This window comes from Mesoplodon densirostris, chromosome 1 (assembly GCF_025265405.1).
Source record: "Mesoplodon densirostris isolate mMesDen1 chromosome 1, mMesDen1 primary haplotype, whole genome shotgun sequence".
NCBI classification, from domain to species: domain Eukaryota; kingdom Metazoa; phylum Chordata; class Mammalia; order Artiodactyla; family Ziphiidae; genus Mesoplodon; species Mesoplodon densirostris.
The window spans coordinates 211,571,620-211,590,895 of record NC_082661.1 but is presented as its reverse complement, the minus strand read 5'-3'; the positions used below and the strand labels follow the sequence as shown (position 1 = coordinate 211,590,895).

The 19,276-nt window shown below is 39.8% G+C and overlaps 1 protein-coding gene across 7 annotated transcripts in view; it reads left to right on the top strand.

Moving 5' to 3' along the window:
- The window catches only part of FAM13A (family with sequence similarity 13 member A), a 332,218-nt gene that overhangs the window by 116,620 nt on the left and 196,322 nt on the right, over positions 1–19,276 (top strand). For all 7 annotated transcript variants that reach the window (XR_009533983.1, XR_009533982.1, XM_060115146.1 and 4 more), the window contains one exon: positions 769–922. Coding sequence is in view for 5 of the 7 variants with exons in the window: in XM_060115146.1 (XP_059971129.1) it covers positions 769–922 (154 nt within the window). In the remaining 2 variants the exon portion in view is untranslated. The remainder of the gene's footprint in view (positions 1–768; positions 923–19,276) is intronic.

Genomic DNA, 19,276 nt, shown 5'->3' with positions numbered 1-19,276 from the left:
GGCGGCTGAGCAGACAAACATCTCGGGCTGGTGAGTGCCGGTCGACACCGATCCTCTGTGCGGAAATCTCTCCGCTTTGCCCTCCGCACCCCTGTGGCTATGCTCTCCTCCTCGGCTCCGAAGCTTCCCCCCTCCGCCACCTGCAGTCTCCGCCCGCAAAGGGGCTCCTAGTGTGTGGAAACCTTTCCTCCTTCACGGCTCCCTCCCACTGGCGCAGGTCCCGTTCCTATCCTTTTGTCTCTGTTTATTCTTTTTTCTTTTGCCCTACCCAGGTACTTGGGGAGTTTCTTGCCTTTTGCTAGGTCTGAGGTCTTCTTCCAGCGTTCAGTAGGTGTTCTGTAGGAGTTATTCCACATGTAGATGTATTTCTGATGTATTTTTGGGGAGGAAGGTGATCTCCCCATCTTACTCCTCTGCCCTCTTGAAGGTCTCTCTTTAGCTTTTACTTTTTTATAAATGTTACTTTATGTGTAGCAATTTCTAATATGTATAAAGCATTATTGATTGCACGCATGTTAACCTGTACCCTCTTCCTGAACAACATGTACTTTTCTTATTCAGCACAAGTTATTAATTCAGATCTTTGGAACTTGCCAGTTGTCCCAACAACATCCTGTGTCACCATAGAACTTATTTAAAATCCCATTTGTATTTATAAGAAGGCTGATCAATCATTCAGGAAAGGTCAAAGTATAAGCCTGAGTCAGCTGTGCTGGCACTTGTGTTTTTACAAAGTAATTCCTCTCAATTTTTTCCCCTTATTTCTAGTGTGTCTCCTGGGCTTGAAGGCATGAAAGAGCAAGACCTCTGCAACAAGATAATGGCTAAAATATTAGAAAATTATAACACCCTGTTTGAAGTGGAGTATGTAGAAAATGATAACGAGAGGTGTGAAAACCTAGCGAGGCTTATCATAGTAAAAGTAAGTAACTTTGGTGTTTAATTTTCAGTATTGCTGTATTTTTAATGGAAGATATTTAATCATTATCTGTTATAAAAATTCCTTATGGATATACCTTCAGATTATTGTTCCTACGTTGAATTCTTTTTATGAAGTCTATTCTTTGTATCAAGTGTTTGTTAAACTGATATATATACTTCTAAGATTGGAGAATAATTGTGGATTGATGTTTCCTTACTGCTGTAAAATCATCTCAAAAGCACTTACATGAGCCCAGAGGTATGGTCAATTGGGTGCACCACCTCTTTATGGAAGCCTGGTGTTAATAGCAGGGATACGTGCTTAGGTCTGTGTCCAGAAGTGTTAGCTTACCAAGTAGACTGTGGATTCCTGAAGACAGTATTAATATGTCTTTTTGTCTCTCTTGTTCCTGGCACACTTCCAAGTTCAACTTGAGACTGTAAGTCCCATATATGAGGTCCTTGGTAACTGTCACCAGTAAAGGAGACTAATTTTAAAACCTATAAAGGAATCTTGACAATACTATCTAAATCTTTTTATCATTGGCTGATAATTTATAACATATCTTTTACACAGTAGGTTAATGCACGTAGTTCTCTAAAGATTTACAACTAAGAGTCAGAGGATAAACATCCAAACCAAGTCCTTCAGGTAGGGACTAGAGGGAAGGCATCTTATTTCTTTCTCATTCATATTGAGGTAAATCTTGATGGAACTGATATGGGAGGTTCCCTCAGGAGGTTTCCTGAGACTTATCACATTTACAGACCACACTATACTCTTGTTGATTCATATGGCACTTGGTTTGGGCACTGAAGGGCTATTTTCATTTCTTCTTCCAGTTGAGGCATGACTTTGAAGAAATGAAAGGTAAGCGGTATCATGTAGCACCCAACCAAAGCAGCAAAAAAAGACCAAAATGAGGTTTTCTTAACTAGGGCTCATGTGCGAATACAACACTTCGTATAGGGGATAGCTTACGTATGAGAGGAATGCATTTGACAAGAATCTTGCTAACCTGATAAAGAGAACTTTAAACTGAAATCTGAGGAAAAGGAAGAACAATGCTCAGATAAAATGAGCTACTTTGGAGAATATCAAGTGTAGCATAAAGTGAAGGTAATGTGGTAGCTGAGAAAATATCAGTGATTCACAAGAGAATATTAAAACAAAATAACTTGTATCCATTTTTCTATGAAAAATTAAAATAATTTTCTAAATAGAAAAAAAAATCTACCTTAAAATATGTTTATCTGACTCCTACAGTGCTTTGCAAAGGGTCTCTTTTTAAAATATTAAAAAGTGACTGACTTTGTTTCAGCTGTATCATGGATAAACACTTTTTAACACATATACCTTTTTAACTAGGGCTGATAAGATAATATGGTAAACCTAAAATAGAATGAAAATAGATAAATATTATCTCCTAAGCAAGACAAACTTGCTGAGATACAAATAATCACTAGAATACACCAACAGGAGCTTACATGCTGTACAAATAAAGTAACACCGTTGAGATCTTTGGAAGAGTGCCCTGCATAGAAATCCTTGAGCTACTAGGTTTAAGCATGAGAGTACAAGATACATAAACTGAAAACACTGAAGGAGTCAAATATAGATATCTTAGGTGGATGAATATGACTGCTACTCTCCTAATGCAAGTTTCAAATCTGGCCTAGAGGCAGATAAATGTCATCATTGGAAACTCCATGTCTATACTCTGAAGCATCATTCTGTTAAAGCAGAATATTTAATGCAGTTTTTTACTGATCTTGCTGATAGTCTTACCTCTGAGATGGTAAATAATGCAACAAGGAAGCATGGTTTTCTGGACCTAATTATAACCAATAAGGATGGAATGGAAGTTATGGAAATTAATGGGATGTACCAGGGCCATTTTAAGGTCCATAACAATAAAGAATGTGCTAGCCATGGTTAGATATGTAAACCTGGACATTGTTTAGAAAGCAGATTTTTCTAAAATTCCTAAGATCTTAGAAACATTAGAGATAAACCAGGAGGAAGCTGGATTGAAAAGGGATTGGGAGGTTCACAATGATATCATTAACATACTGAAAAATAGGAAGAATGGAAGAGCAGCTAAGAAAAACAAGGCATCATTCTCGTGAGCTCAGCTTTTAGAAGGATGTATACAAAAAGAGTAAACAGGCACAGAACAAGTGATAAATACACTACAGTGACAGAGACTCGAAATATCTGAGCTGAGAATAATCTGAGGCTCATAAAACGTACTGAGACAGAGAAAAGGGCTTTTAAGGGGCAAAAGTACTAAACCTATCCACTGACACACCTCTCTGTGCCCCAGTGTAGGAGCCAAAGTGTTGGATGACATTCTCATGATACCCTTGTGGGCTAAATGAAAATTGGGGACCCAGACAAATACAGATTTGGTTGCATTTGGACCAGGATGAAGAACTTTGACCAGAGTGTTGGAACATAGATTGCTGTTCAGTTCAGGGGAGGTCTCTACATTTGTTTGTGTCATTCTCAGTAGTTTAATCATTGGCTTGCACTAGCACATACTTAGCACTTTTGTGAGTGAAGTAAAGCTGAAGAATAGGTCAGATACTGGATGGCTGGATATGTAGACCATTTTGGGTGTGTGTGTGTGTATAACCCTTTCCCTATTCTTTCTTGCTGTAAAAAAAACCCCCAAAACCCAGTTTTATTTGGGTCTGCAGCAGTGTGCTTAGGTCAGATGGGCCCCAACAGATGGATGAGTCATAAATGGTCTATAATACTATCCTCTTTAGTCCGTGATTGACTTAAAGGTCGGCTGTGACACAGTTCGGGCCAAGGAGATGTAAGGGAAAGTGTGCTGGAGGCAGAGGGCTCTGGGAAATCTTTTCATTCCTGATTACCAAAAAGAGAAGGATTTAAGAAATTAGAGCTGTGGTCGCCTCTGGGTGGAGTTCGGGGTGGCAGCAGTGGTGATGACTGACGAAGAAAGTACCCCAGGGAGCCCTCTGGGGTGATGAATATGTTCTCAATAGGGAAGTGGGTTATATGGGTGTATGCATTTGTCGAAACTCTTTCAACTGTACACCTAAAATTTATGCATTTTACTGTACGTAAATTATTATTTAAATTTTAATAAAAAAGAAAGAGAGTAGGCCTCTGGGTCAACACGCCCCTGCTCCCATCCTGCTTTCAGATGTTCTTATATGAAAGCAGAATGCAGGGCACTGCCGCCATCACCTTTTGCCCTTGATCAATGTACCTCTGACACACTGAGGTTGGCAGCTAAAGGAGGAAAAAGACTCAATTCCTCATCGTTGCTCATCTGCTGAGCCAACCCTCAACACACATACCTCTGGGCTTATAGTTATGAGAGGGAAATAAATGTCATCATAGGATAAACTACTTTTAGTGCAGTAGTCTGTTTCTTGCAACAAAAACATCACGTCTGATGGAATCAGTATAATTGGAAAGTCCTCTACTTAGGTTCATGGTCAAGAGGAGACCAAAATGAATTGATAATAGTTCAATTAAAATATGCATGATTTTAGTTAACTTCTAACACAGTGTGAAATGTCAGTGTGGTGTGATTGCCAAAAAAACAAAAAACAAAATAAAACAAGAAACTGCAGATTGATTCACTGAGTATACTGAGTAATATTTAGAATAAAGAATGTATGTCTCCCTGCACTTGGTATAGATCAGGCAGCATTCGTAGCATTAGATCTGATTCTGAGTACTGTGTTCACCCTCTCCTGACAATCACCACTGGTTGTCACTTATTCTCACTAAATATGTATCTGCCTGGGTGACTGTCTTTTACTTCAGTTCCCATACTGCTGATGACTTCTAAATCATAACTCCTAGCCTCAACCTATCGGAAGAGCAATAGAGCCATATTTCTCACTACCCATGAAAAACCATATGGTGCCTGAAATTGCTCACCCTCACAACATCATCACCAAAACTTTGTCTACATTCTACCCGCTCCAACCTTAGTTTGCCGGCCACTGGTCTGCCAAACTGGAAGCCTTAGTTTGCCCTTAACTCCTCCTCCTTTACCATTCTGCCTTAGATATCGCTCTTGAAACGGGTGTCTTGTGTCCACCCCACCCCCCAATGCTTTAGATTAGGCCCTTATTACAGCCACACAATTTCAAACTGTTCTCCCACCTCTAGACTTACCCTCTCTCCATCTCCTTTCTACCAGTGATAGAATGATGTTCCCCCAAAACAAACCTGATCATAGCATAGTCTTGACTTAAGTAAGCAAACCGTTTGCTGTTATTGTTTTGCTCTCCCCCACTTTTGCTGACAATATACAATCAAAACTTATTTTCTTGGAATTTAGGCCCTTTATACTCTGTCCACAAGCCAAACTTTCCCCATTAAATGCTTGAATGAATTTTGAATTGTTCTTATCTTCTTGCTCTTTCTCTGGCCTCTCTTCCATCTCCTTTGAGGTCTCTTCCTTCTGAGTCAGAATTAAACATTATTTCCTAAGTTCATTCTTAGGCCTTAAGTCTAGAGCTCTCCCTGGCAAACCCTACGTCTATATCTAACTACCTAATGCTCACCTGTACCTGTATGTCCTGTGGTTTGTCTCATCATCTTTCCTTGCCCTTGAAGATCTGAATGCTCCATTTGAATTCTGGGACATAATGAGTGACCTGTCCATCCACACAATCACTCCAGGTTGATGTCCATCAATCACTTAAACCTGTTCATTCTGCTGCTTAAGTATCTCATAAATCTCTCCCACCCTCACTGGTGCTTCCTCATAGCCTCTCATCCAGGCAGGAGAATTCTACACCTGGCCCATTATCACATGCACCTGGTGACCCAGACCGAGTCAGAAAACTCAAGGCAGGGCTCCAAAACCTGTATTTTAAAAGGCTTCCTTGGAGATTGGTTCAAGATGGTGGAGTAGAAGGACATGCTCTCACTCCCTCTTTCAAGAACACCAGAATCACAACTAACTGCTGAACAATCATCAACAGGAAGACACTGGAACTCACCAAAAAATCCACCCCACATGCAAAGACAAAGGAGAAGCTGCAATGAAATGGTAGGAGGGGTGCTATCACAATAAAATCAAATCCCATAATCACTGGGTGGGTGACTCACAAACTGGAGAACACCTATACCACAGAAATCCACCCACTGGAGTGAAGGTTCTGAGCCACACGTCAGGCTCCCCAACCTGGGGGTCTGACAACGGGAGGAGGAATTCCTAGGGAATCAGACTTTGAAGGCTAGCGGGATTTGATTGCAGGACTTTGGCAGGACTGGGGGAAACAAAGACTCCACTCTTGGAGGGCACACACAAAGTAGTGTGCACATGGGGACCCAGGAGAAGTAGCAGTGACCCCATAGGAGACTGAACCAGATGTACCTGCTAGTGTTGGAGGGTCTCCTGCAGAAGCGGGGTGCAGCCGTGGCTCACCAAGGGACAAGGAGACTGGCAGCAGAAGTTCTGGGAAGTACACCTTGGTGTGAGCCCTCCCAGAGTCCACCATTAGCCCCACCAAAGAGCCCGGGTAGGCTCCAGTGTTGGGTTGCCTCAGGCCAAACAACCAAACAACCAACAGGGAGGGAACCCAGCCCCACCCATCAGCAGACAAGCGGATTAAAGTTTTACTGAGCTCTGCCCACCAGAACAACAGCCAGCTCTACCCACCACCATTCCCTCCCATCAGGAAACTTCCACAAGCCTCTTAGATAGCCTCATCCACCAGAGGGCAGACAGCAGAAGAAAGAAGAACTACAGTCCTGCAGCCTGTGGAGCAAAAACCATATTCACAGAAAAATAGACAAGATGAAAAGGCAGAGGGCTATGTATCAGATGAAGAAACAAGATAAAACCCTAGAAAAACAACTTAATGAAGTGGAGATAGGCAACCTTCCATAAAAAGAATTCAGAATAATGATAGTGAAGATGATCCAGGACCTCGGAAAAAGAATGGAGGCAAAGATTGAGAAGATGCAAGAAATGTTTAACAAAGACCTAGAAGAATTAAAGAACAAACAAACAGAGATGAACAATACAATAACTGAAAAAAAACTACACTGGAAGGAATCAATAGCAGAATAACTGAGGCAGAAGAATGGATAAGTGACCTGGAAGACAGAATGGTGGAATTCACTGCTGCAGGACAGAATAAAGAAAAAAGAATGAAAAGAAATGAACACAGCCTAAGAGACTTCTGGGACAACATTAAACACACCAACATTCGCATTATAGGGGTCCCAGAAGGAGAACAGAGAGAGAAAGGACCTGAGAAAATATTTGAAGAGATGATAGTCAAAAACTTCCCTAACATGGGAAAGGAAATAGCCACCCAAGTCCAGGAAGCGCAGAGAGTCCCATACCGGATAAACCCAAGGAAAAACACACCAAGACACATAGTAATAAAATTGGCAAAAAATAAAGACAAAGAAAAATTATTGAAAGCAGCAAGGGAAAAATGACAAATAACATACAAGGGAACTCCCATAAGGTTAACACCTGATTTCTCAGCAGAAACTCTACAAGCCAGAAGGGAGTGGCATGATATACTTAAAGTGATGAAAGGGAAGAACCTACAATCAAGATTACTCTACCCAGCAAGGATCTCATTCAGATTCGATGGAGAAATCAAAGCTTTACAGAAAAGCAAAAACTAAGAGAATTCAGCACCACCAAGCCAGCTCTACAACAAATGCTAAAGGAACTTCTCTAAGTGGGAAACACAAGAGAAGAAAAGGACCTACAAAAACAAACCCAAAACAATTAAGAAAATGGTCATAGGAACATACATATCGATAATTACCTTAAACGTGAATGGATTAAATGCTCCAACCAAAAGACACAGGCTTGCTGAATGGATACAAAAACAAGACCCATATATATGCTGTCTACAAGAGACCCACTTCAGACCTAGGGACACATACAGACTGAAAGTGAGGGGATGGAAAAAGATATTCCATGCAAATGGAAATCAAAAGAAAGCTGGAGTAGCAATACTTATATCAGATAAAATAGACTTTAAAATAAAGAGTGTTACAAAAGACAAGGAAGGACACTACATAATGATCAAGGGATCAATCCAAGAAGAAGATATAACAATTATAAATATATATGCACCCAACATAGGAGTACTTCAATATATAAGGCAAATGCTAACAGCTATAAAAGAGGAAATCAGCAGTAACACAGTAATAGTGGGGGACTTTAACACCTCACTTACACCAATGGACAGATCATGCAAACAGAAAATTAATAAGGAAACAAGCTTTAAATGACACAATGGACCAGATAGATTTAATTGATATTTATAGGACATTCCATCCCCAAACAGCAGCTTACACTTTCTTCTCAAGTGTGCACGGAACATTCTCCAGGATAGATCACATCTTGGGTCACATATCAAGCCTCGGTAAATTTAAGAAAATTGAAATCATATCAAGCATCTTTTCTGACCACAATGTTATGAGATTAGAAATGAATTACAGAGAAAAAAACGTAAAAAACAAAAACACATGGAGGCTAAACAATACGTTACTAAATAACCAAGAGATCACTGAAGAAATCAAAGAGGAAATCAAAAAGTACCTAGAGACAAACGACAATGAAAACACAACGATCCAAAACCTATGGGATTCAACATACTTATTTACTTTCTAGCAAAATTCAATGTCTCCTTCTCTGTCACCATGATTAAGACTTGCCATCTTTGGGCTTCCCTAGTGGCGCAGTGGTTGAGAGTCCACTTCCCGATGCAGGGGATGCAGGTTCGTGCCCCGGTCTGGGAAGATCCCACATGCAGCGGAGCGGCTGGACCCGTGAGCCATGGCCGCTGAACCTGCGTGTCCGGAGCCTGTGCTCCACAACAGAGAGGCCACAGCAGTGAGAGGCCCGCATACTGCAAAAAAAAAAAAAAAAAGACACATGCACCCCAATGTTCATTGCAGCAGTATTTACAATAGCTAGGTCATGGAAGCAACCTAAGTGCCCATCAGCAGATGAATGGATAAAGAAAATGTGGTACATATATACAATGGAATATTACTTAGCCATAAAAAGGAATGAAATTGGGTCATTTGTAGAGACGTGGATGGATCTAGAGACTGTCATACAGAGTGATATAAGTCAGAAGGAGAAAACAAATATTGTATATTAACGCATGTACATGGAATCTAGAAAATGGTACAGATGAAACCGTTTACCGAGCAGAAATTGAGACACAGAAGTAGAGAAAAAACGAATGGACACCAAGGGGGGAAAGCAGCAGAGGGTGGGGGTGGGATGAATTGGGCGATTGGGATTGACATAGATACACTGATGTGTATAAAATGGATGACTAATATGAAAAAAAAAAGTTTGATAGTGGAATGGACTTGGAATCTTTGATCACCTAAGGCAGTTCCTTGAACTTTGTAGGTGTCTAAAATAATATTCAGTAATTCTTTGCCAATTGTTGATCTTAGTGAACTAAATAAGGCTTTTGTCTTAGCTTTCTTAATAAGTTATAACCCAGAGAAAAGTGCATAAGTCATAAGTTTAACTATAAACTTATGACTTATGTGCATTTTGTGAACTCCCACTAGTATAAGCACTACTCAGATCAAAAATCAGAACTTTCCCAGCACCTTGGAAGCCTTCCTCATACCATTTCCTGGTCACGGCCCCTCCTTTCTGCCCCCAAAGTGACCATTATCTTCACCATAAATTTGTTTTGCCCAGTTTTGAATTTTTTAAAAAGAAACCATACAATGTATATCATTTTATGTCAGCTTTGTTTTGCTGAATATTGCTCATGAATTTTATTTCTGTTGTTTGTAGCAATGCTCACTTATTTTTATTGTCTTCTATATTTTATTATATAAATGCAAAATATATTCTAATGATGAAAAAAAATTTTTTTAAATAAAAGACTTCCTTGGTAATTTCAAATAATCAGCCAAATTTGGGAATTGATTGTGCCTCGGGAGAATACTACAGTAGCCTTTTTACTGGTTTCCCTGACTCTACTCTGGCCCTTGACACCATCTTCCATCTTCTACTGCCTAAGTTACTTCCTGTCATGCAAATATGAACGTACTACTTCCCATATCAAAATTCCTCAGTGGATCCTCTTCACCTATCCTTATATCTCAATCTTGGCATGACAAACAAGGCTTTCCATGATTTGAACTCATCCTACCTATTCACACTTCTTTCCCACCACTCCCGCCCATACATTTGGTGTTCTAGCAGTCATTGATAGAAACCTATCACAGTATGGTTTCTATCCTTTGAAATTGTAGAAACCATGTCATTTCAGGCCTAGTGCTTGTCAAGCTGGTGAACATATTGCCTGACACTGAAAATTCCTTGATTAATAATTAGACTCATTATATTACTGAAAATATGTCTATGATCATAATTTCTACATAGTATAAAAGTAATAACAATGGATGTCTTCAAATTAGTTGAATAGAACTGGGAAGCATGACAATTCACTGAATACTTCATGACTTCCATATCTAAGAAAAGGTATCAGATACTTCTAAAGTGTTTAGCTGTTCTGGAAAGAGCACTGATATTAGGCTAAGAAGGCTTGTGTCTGTATCCTGGCTACTCAGCAATGTGACTGGGTAATTTATAATATCTCTGTTCCTCTTTCCTGCTATATAAAATGATGAAAGTCCTATAGATTTTTTGTGGGATTTAAACCATTAATACTTGTGGAAGTACTCTCAAAGCCAGTTAAGTAGTATAGAAATGTAAAGTATTGCAAATTTTTTGGGGGTGGGGTGGGGTGATAATATAGGGTGAAGAGTAACTGATGAAGCCTTTGGCTTACTTTTGAAACCATCTGGTCAGAGATACTTTAGTAAATGTATTAATAAGCTTAGAGCGCAGAGTTAAGAATTCTAGTTCTAGAATCAGATTGGCTTAGAACTTACAATTTGTGTGACTCTGGGCAAATTATTCAATCTCTTCTTCAACCTTGACTTCCTCATCTGTAAAATAAGAAAAATGTCTGTAACTAATTTGGTTGTTTGTTATGATTAAACGAGATAATGATGGCCAGTTTTCAATAAATTTTAGCTTTTAAATAAAGAAATTATTAGGGTCACGTCACCTTTATGATATCACCTTACTTCCCTTTACCTTAAAGGGTATCAGGCTTGATAACAGAAGGAAAACAGTCAAAAGCAGAAAATAAAGTTGCCAATCAGATGTGTTACTCATGATGGAACACCTGCTACTTCTAGACATTTTTTACTATTCAGTATTCTAGTTTTCTCAGTATAGTTAAATTAAGCATCTTTTTATCTTTCAGAAGCAAGAATCTGATTGCATCCTCAATGGACAGAAGAGTGTACTTTTAGTATTTAATGTGTCTCTCCAGATCTGCTTTTTTTTTTTTTTTTTTTTGCGGTACGCGGGCCTCTCACTGTTGTGGCTTCTCCCGTTGTGGAGCACAGGCTCCGGACGCGCAGGCTCAGCGGCCATGGCTCACGGGCCCAGCCGCTCCGCGGCATGTAGGATCTTCCCGGACCAGGGCACGAACCCGTGTCCCCTGCATCGGCAGGCGGACTCTCAACCACTGCACCACCAGGGAAGCCCCAGATCTGCTTTTTAAAAATGAATTAATTCATAAACCATAAAACTCTTTGAAGTGGAAGTTTTATGGATGAATGGGGTATTAAGTGTCTCTGTGAAAAATGACTGGGTTTCAGCAAGTTGCTGTGGAGAGGAAGGGAGGTGTGGGGAACAGAAACCCTTCTAGGTAGAAAGAATGTTTTAGGACATGGAGGGTTCACATAGTGGTGACTGAACATTTCTGGCTGGACCATAGGAAGTAGCAGGAGAAAGCTAGATACTAGAGTTAAGTTAGGATGGAGTTTAACTAGGTAGCTAAAACTTATAGGAATAGGAAAATGGCGAAAGCTTTTAAGAACAGGATGGATTTGATTTAAACTATACTTTAGATTTTTACTTTATCCCTTTGGCACGAGCAGGAAGTTGATGTGACTCGGTAAAGCATATTCGTAGCAAGCTGTTAGTCTGTTTCTGCTCAGCTGACACTGGTCAGGGCTGCAACACAGATCATGGCTTCTGTAACACACTCATCGGCCTCCCTTCCAGACAGGCGTCCTCTACCAGGAGGTCAAAGCAAAGATAAGGACAAAGGTGTACCTGCGTGCTTCCTCCTGCAGCTCCATTTCCCTGCCGTTCTCTGCGTGTGAACCTCGGGCCCTGCAAGGTTTTCCCAGATTTTGCAGAGGTTTGGCCATGTCTACCACATCTAGCAACTTCAGTCATAGGAATTTTGGATAGACCTCTCAGGACTGTGACATTTGGGGAAATCTGTAGTCTGCTGGAGGTCTGAGAATGTGTATGTTGGCTATTGGGCTTTTGGTCCACATTTTGTTGAATTTGACAAGTAGTATTCACAGTTGGTTGTCTACAGTTATGGCCATTTCTTACTCAAGATGAAGCTTTCTTTTTTCTTTTTCATTATTTTTATTGTAGGTTTCAAAGAAGAGCATAAGTGGAAGTGTCTTTATTTTGTCAAACTGGAAAGTCAAAGCTATATTTCTGAATAAATGGGTTAAGAGAATCACATCTTTCAAGTAGGCATCTAATAGCCATAGTTTAATTTCTCCAGCTTCAGAATAATTTTAGAGTTTCTCTCATAAGATGATTTAAGTCCAAACTTTAGTGAAGCTTTTCCCTTATCTGCACTCAAGAATTAACTTAATCATGTAAACACTTATATACACAAAGTTTGGTGGCAAAAATATGGTTGAAATAATGGACCATGAAATCTAAGCTGCTTTCATTAAATAATCATCAGGTGCCTACCATGTTCAAAGCATTGTTCTAGGAACAGGGACTACATCAGTGAGTGAGAGACAAAAGTCTCTGCCCTTTTGAAGCTTATATTCTAATGAGGATACAGTAAACAACAGGCAATAAACAAAGGATTAAGGAAATGGGTTCTTTGTCAGATGGTGATATGTTCTATGGAGAGAAAGCAGGGGAGGACAGAAGTGGTGCTGGTAAATGTCATTTGCTGATTTAAATAAGATGAACAAAATGTTTCATCGATGAGGGACGTCTGAGCAGAGACTTGAAGGAGGTAAAGGAGCAAACCTGGAAGACCCTTGAGAGAGGAGCACTGCTGGTGGGGGAGAAGGGCTACACAGAGGGCTGAGATGAAAGTATAGCCAGTCTGTGTGCTGAGCAGAGTTGCGAAGGCTGGTGTGGTTGGATTACAGTGAGCAAGGGGGAAAGTGAGAAGAAAAGGGGTCACATAGACAACAAGGGACCAGATCGTGTATGCTCTTACAGGTCATTGTAAGGACCTGGATTTTTATCCTGGCAGTTTTTTATTAGTATCGATCAGAAGAGTGCCATGATAGGACTTATCTACTCCAAGGATTGCTCTAACTGCTAGACTGAGAATAGACTCTGGAGAGGGACAGGCAGAAACAGGGAGACCCACTGGGAGTTTATCACAGTAGTCACCTGAAGATACAATGGTGGCTTGGACCCAGGTGGTGGCAGTGAAGATGGTGAGAGGACCTGCAATGTAAGTTAGGATATGGAAGAGCAACACCATAGAAGGCCCTGGAGACGCCAGGTAGGCTGGTGAATGTTTGAGATGAGAGTAGGTGAGGAGGCCAGCTAGAAGAGTAGGAGGCTGTGAACAGAGAGTGGGGTGTTTGCAGTAGTCATTTTGGAGGTGGAACTGTCTAGAGGGATGATGAGGTTTAAGTTGTGTTTATAAGAATGAGTGACTGACATGGAAGAAAAAAAGAAAATCATTGGAAAAGAGATGATTAAAGGATGACAGAGATGATGGTTTGTTCATATTGATCCTGAATTTACCCAAGAGGGTAGCAGATACTGAGGCGTACAGGAAGCCTGTGCGTTTGGTCTACCTAGTATATCCACATTATTTATATGCTTTGGGCATAAATTGCAAGTATATATACTTAATATATAGGGTTAACGTAGAGCCTCATATGTATGTACATACACAAAATAATGTGATTAATATGTTACTAAATAAAGTATCTAGATGAGTCTGTATTCCAAATAAACATTTTGTGAGACTGTCTTTACTAGGCAATGTGTTGCTATCGCTTAGCATATCTTTGGGAATTTATTTAGAAATTGTCTTCAAATATATGTCATTCCTTTGCCCTATTTTTTTATACGTTGTTGGACTGGGAAATCATTGTACTTTAATGCTTTATTTTATTACAAAAAGAAGTCAATAATCATTATGAGCCACAGCAATTCACTAAGTTGGGGACTAGTGATTAAATATTAACTTTTAGTTTTAAAATTGAAATCTGGTTATAAAATAATTATGCTGATTTTCCTGTGTGACTCACATGCAAACTCTCAAAACAGTTACTTTAAAATGTTTTGATCAAAAGGAAAATCTTAGAACAGTGATTAGTTAAGGGACATGCTCACTTATCAATATATGTTTTGGCAAGTCTGATTACAAAGTTTATTCCATTCCTGTAGAGTCATTTATCATATAAACTGGTGTATCACATAAAGTTCCTAGAACATTTCCCATGTATTTTTCATGCTCAAAAACATTGCATGTGTCTCCATGTTTCATTTAGATCTATAATCTAAAATTAATTTCAACACATTTGTTCACTTTTTTTTTTCATTTAATGCCTACTCTGTGTACAGATCTGGACTAGGTGCTGGATCTCTTCAGAAAATAAGACATGTGTCTGTCCCTAAGGGAATTTGCAGTCTACAACACACAAACAAAATCAATGCAGGAACAGAGGGGTGAAAAGGAGAAGGGGGACTTTATGCAGATACTGTGCTAAGTTCTTCTATTCGTATGATCTCATTTACTTCTCAAAGTAATCCTGGAAAGTAAGTGATCTTAATCCTGTCTTGCAGATGAGGAAATCTAAATAGTAAATTATTCAAGGTCAACAGCAGTAAATGACAGCTGGGTTTTGAATTCAAAGTACTGATTACAGGCAAAGTACAGAAATAACCAAAATTGTAGTTTTAAATTGGAATATCAGTACCATGAACATTTATACATTATTTATTCTGTATCTATTATAGCAATTTAGTATCAGGGAAGGACTTGAATTCTGTTCTTCTGACTCTAGTCCTACATGTTGTTACTACTACTACTCTTTTCTATAGCCCTTCAAGAATACTCCAGGGGCTTCCCTGGTGGTGCAGTGGTTGAGAGTCCGCCTGCTGATGCAGGGAACACGGGTTCGCACCCCAGTCCGGGAAGATCCCACATGCCGCGGAGCGGCTGGGCCCATGAGCCATGGCTGCTGAGCCTGCGCGTCCGGAGCCTGTGCTCCACAACGGGAGAGGCCACAGCAGTGAGAGGCCCGCGTACAGCAAAAAAAAAAAAAAAAAAAAAAACCTCCAAACTGGGTAGCAGTGGAGTCATAATAGAAAATGAAAAATGTTTTGGTTTTTATGTTGTTGTTTGATATTTGTGATTTAGCTGTGTTGTCTCTTTGTGTGGGTGAACTTACATAGTAAGAATGACTAACTTGTACCCACCAAAATCTGTAGGTTATCATTCTGAGCACTGAGGAACTCAGAGGTGACACTAAGTTCATCTGCTCATTTTGTCAGATCAAACCTTTCTTTGGATTGTGAGCTGTGCCTTTTAGATTGCTTCTAAGTTTGAAGGTTAAAAAATATTCAATGATGGTTAATAAAAGCAAAGATAAAATAGCATGATAGAATGTTGTTTGCTTGCATGACTCAAATGGGAGCCTTCCAGTAGTGGAAACTGATTAGATTATCAATAAGTATAAAGCATTAGGTAATAAAAGTAGTTTTAAAACTTATTACTTACCTTGGGGTACTTTTATGGCTCCAGTTTTTAGATCATAGTCACATATTTACAATTCAGATTACTAATTTCTTCTCCCCGGACATATTGTTTTGTAGAGTGCTTACAGATAAACATTAGAAGGTCATGTCTGCTCAGAAATCATGGGAATAGATTAGATATATATGTGCCAGGTGTTAAATTCCTTCTTTCCTATTGTGAGGAATGTTTAACAGAAGATAGACTAATTTGCTTTTGCTTGTGAAAACATTATTATACTGTATAACCTTTAAACTACTTACAGTGAGAAAGCAATACTTTGGGACTGACACCTCAGAAATTGCCTACTTTAAATCATTATATTGTGTATATTTGGCAAATAGGGGCACTCAGTAAATAGCAAGAGAATATTTGAGGATTTTCCAAGATTACTTGTATTTGCTTTAGAACTGAATTTCTGCTACTTTCATCAGTTGGCCTCCTAGGAATAGAGGTTATACTTCTGTGGACCAGAAGTGCCTAGAAAGTAGTATCCCTCCAGGAGCAGCCTTTAACCAATGACTGAGGAGTATGGAGGTGTAAATTCCCAAGCTTACTCCTTGGGTGGAATAATTCTGGGGTGTGTATTTTATAGAGTTTCCCAGAGCTACCCCCTAGGTTGAAGCTTTAGAACCACTGAAAAAGCTCTAGTAGCTTAATAATGACACCCCTTACTAACTACCTTCTCCCTCCATTACTGTCCCATTCCCCTGCTGAACTACCCATATCAACTACCCGCCATGGATCCTTGTTGCAGGGTCTACTTCTGGTTGGGAGAGTGGAGGTCCAACTAAGACATCTCAAATTCTCTTCCCCCTAGGAAGCCCTCTCTCATTCTCCAGGTTAATCCCCATCTCCTGTGTTGTCTTAGGGTGCTCTCTCTCTCCTTCTATGAGAACAAGTCTCACCTTCTGCCTGGAAAAGTTGGTTTTTTCTCTTGTATTGCATTTTAAGTTCTTCAAAGTGAAGAAAAATATCTCATATTTACATGTACGTTGGGTTTTCTCTAAAAGTTGTGGAATCACTCATACGTTCTTATGTCTTTCAAAGCACTTATCCTAGTTCCTTATATTTACTCAGAAATATCAGCTGAATTGCACCATGTATGTATAAATAAAAGTTGACTCAAATTTATTTCAGGAAAGTCATAGTAACTCTTTGGCACATTAATCATTCACATTTATAGAGTATACAATAAAAGTTTGCTTAACAGGACTCCACCTAACTAATTTGCTAGATTAATCAATTCTCGGTATTTATTTTGAAAGCACAGTGACTGCTTTCCATTGGCAACTCTGAAGGCTTGTGGCTAACAGACTATTCTCTTACATACTTATAAAAATATATATATATCTTTATTGGAGTATAACTGCTTCACAATACTGAGCTAGTCTCTGTCGCACAACAAAGTGAATCAGCCATATGCATACATACATCCCCATATCCCCTCCCTCTTGCGTCTCCCTCTCACCCTCCCTATCCCACCCCTCCAGGCGGTCACAAAGCACCGAGCTGACCTCCCTGTGCTATGTGGCTGCTTCCCACTAGCTATCTATTTTACATTTAGTAGTGTATATATGTCCATGTCCACTCTCTCACTTCGTCCCAGCTTACCCTTCCCCCTCCCCGTGTCCTCAAGTCCATTCTCTGTCTGCATCTTTACTCCTGCCCTGCCACTAGGTTCATCAGTACCAATTTTTTTTGATTCCATATATATGCTTTAGCATACAGTATTTGTTTTTCTCTTTCTGACTTACTTCACTCTGTGTGACAGACTCTAAGTCCATCCACCTCACTACAAATAACTCAATTTCATTTCTTTTTATGGCTGAGTAATATTCCATTGTATATATGTGCCACATCTTTATCCATTCATCTGTTGATGGACATTTAGGTTGCTTCCATGTCTTGGCTGTAGTAAATAATGCTGCAGTGAACATTGGAGTACTTGTATCTTTTTGAATTATCTCCTGAGCAGATATATGCCCAGGAGTGGAATTGCTGGATCATATGTTAGCTCTATTTTGAGTTTTTTAAGGAACCGCCATACTGTTCTCCATAGTGGCTGTACCAATTTACATTCCCACCAACAGTGTAGGAGGGTTCCATTTTCTCCACACCCCCTTCAGCATTTGTTATTTGTAGACTTTAAAATTTTTTTTTATTTTATTTTCTGCTGCGTTGGGTCTTCATTTCTGTGTGCAGGCTTTCTCTAGTTGCCACAAGTGGGGCCTACTCTTCATTGCGGCGCACAGGCTTCTCATTGCGGTAACTTCTCTTGTTGCAGAGCACGGGCTCTAGGCACACAGGCTTCAGTAGTTGCAGCACGTGGGCTCAGTAGTTGCAGCACACAGACCCTAGAGCATGCAGGCTTCAGTAGTTTAGCACATGGGCTCAGTAGTTGTGGTGCATGGGCTTAGTTGCTCCACAGCATGTGGGATCTTCCTGGACCAGGGATTGAATGTGTGCCCCCTACATTGGCAGTCAGATTCTTAACTACTATGCCACCAGGGAAGTCCTGTAGACTTTTTAATGACAGGCATTCTGACTAGTGTGAGATGGTACCTCATTGTAGTTTTTATTTGCATTTCTTTAATAATTAGTGATGTTGAGCATCTTTTCATTTGCCTATTGGCCATCTGTATGTCCTCTTTGGAGAAATGTCTGTTCAGGTCTTCTGCCCATTTTTTGATTGAGTTTTTTTGTTTTATTGTTGTTGAGTTGTGTGAGCTGTTTGTATATTTTGAAAATTAATCCCTTGTGAGTTGCATCATTTGCAAATATTTTCATCCAGTCTGTAGGTTGTCTTTTTTCTTTTTTTTTAAAATGGTTTCCTTTGCTGTGCAAAAGCTTATAAGTTTGATTAGGTCCCATTTGTTTATTTGTGCTTTTATTTCTATTGCCTTGGAAGACTGACCTAAGAAAACATTTTACTACTTATGTCAGAGAATGTTTTGCCTATATTCTCTTCTAAGAGTTTTATGGGGGCTTCCCTGGTGGCGCAGGGGTTGAGAGTCTGCCTGCCGATGCAGGGGACACAGGTTCGTGCCCCGGTCCAGGAAGATCTCCCATGCCATGGAGCGGCTGGGCCTGTGAGCCATGGCTGCTGAGCCTGTGCGTCCGGAGCCTGTGCTCCAAAACGGGAGAGGCTACAACAGTGAGAGGCCCATGTACCGCAAAAAAAAAAAAAAAAAAAAAAAAAGAGTTTTATGGTATCATGTCTTATATCTAAGTCTTTAAGCCATTTTGAATTTATTTTTGTGTATGCTGTGAGGGTGTGTTCTAACTTCCTTGATTTGCCTGCAGCTGTCTGTCTTTCCCAACACTACTTGCTAAAGAGACTGTCTTTTCCCCATTGTATATTCTTGCCTCCTTTGTCGAAGATTAATTGACTGTAGGTGTATGGGTTTATTTCTGGGCTCTCTATTCCATTCCATTGATCCATATATCTGTTTTTGTGCCAATACCATGCTGTTTCGATTACTGCAGCTTTGTAGTATTGTCT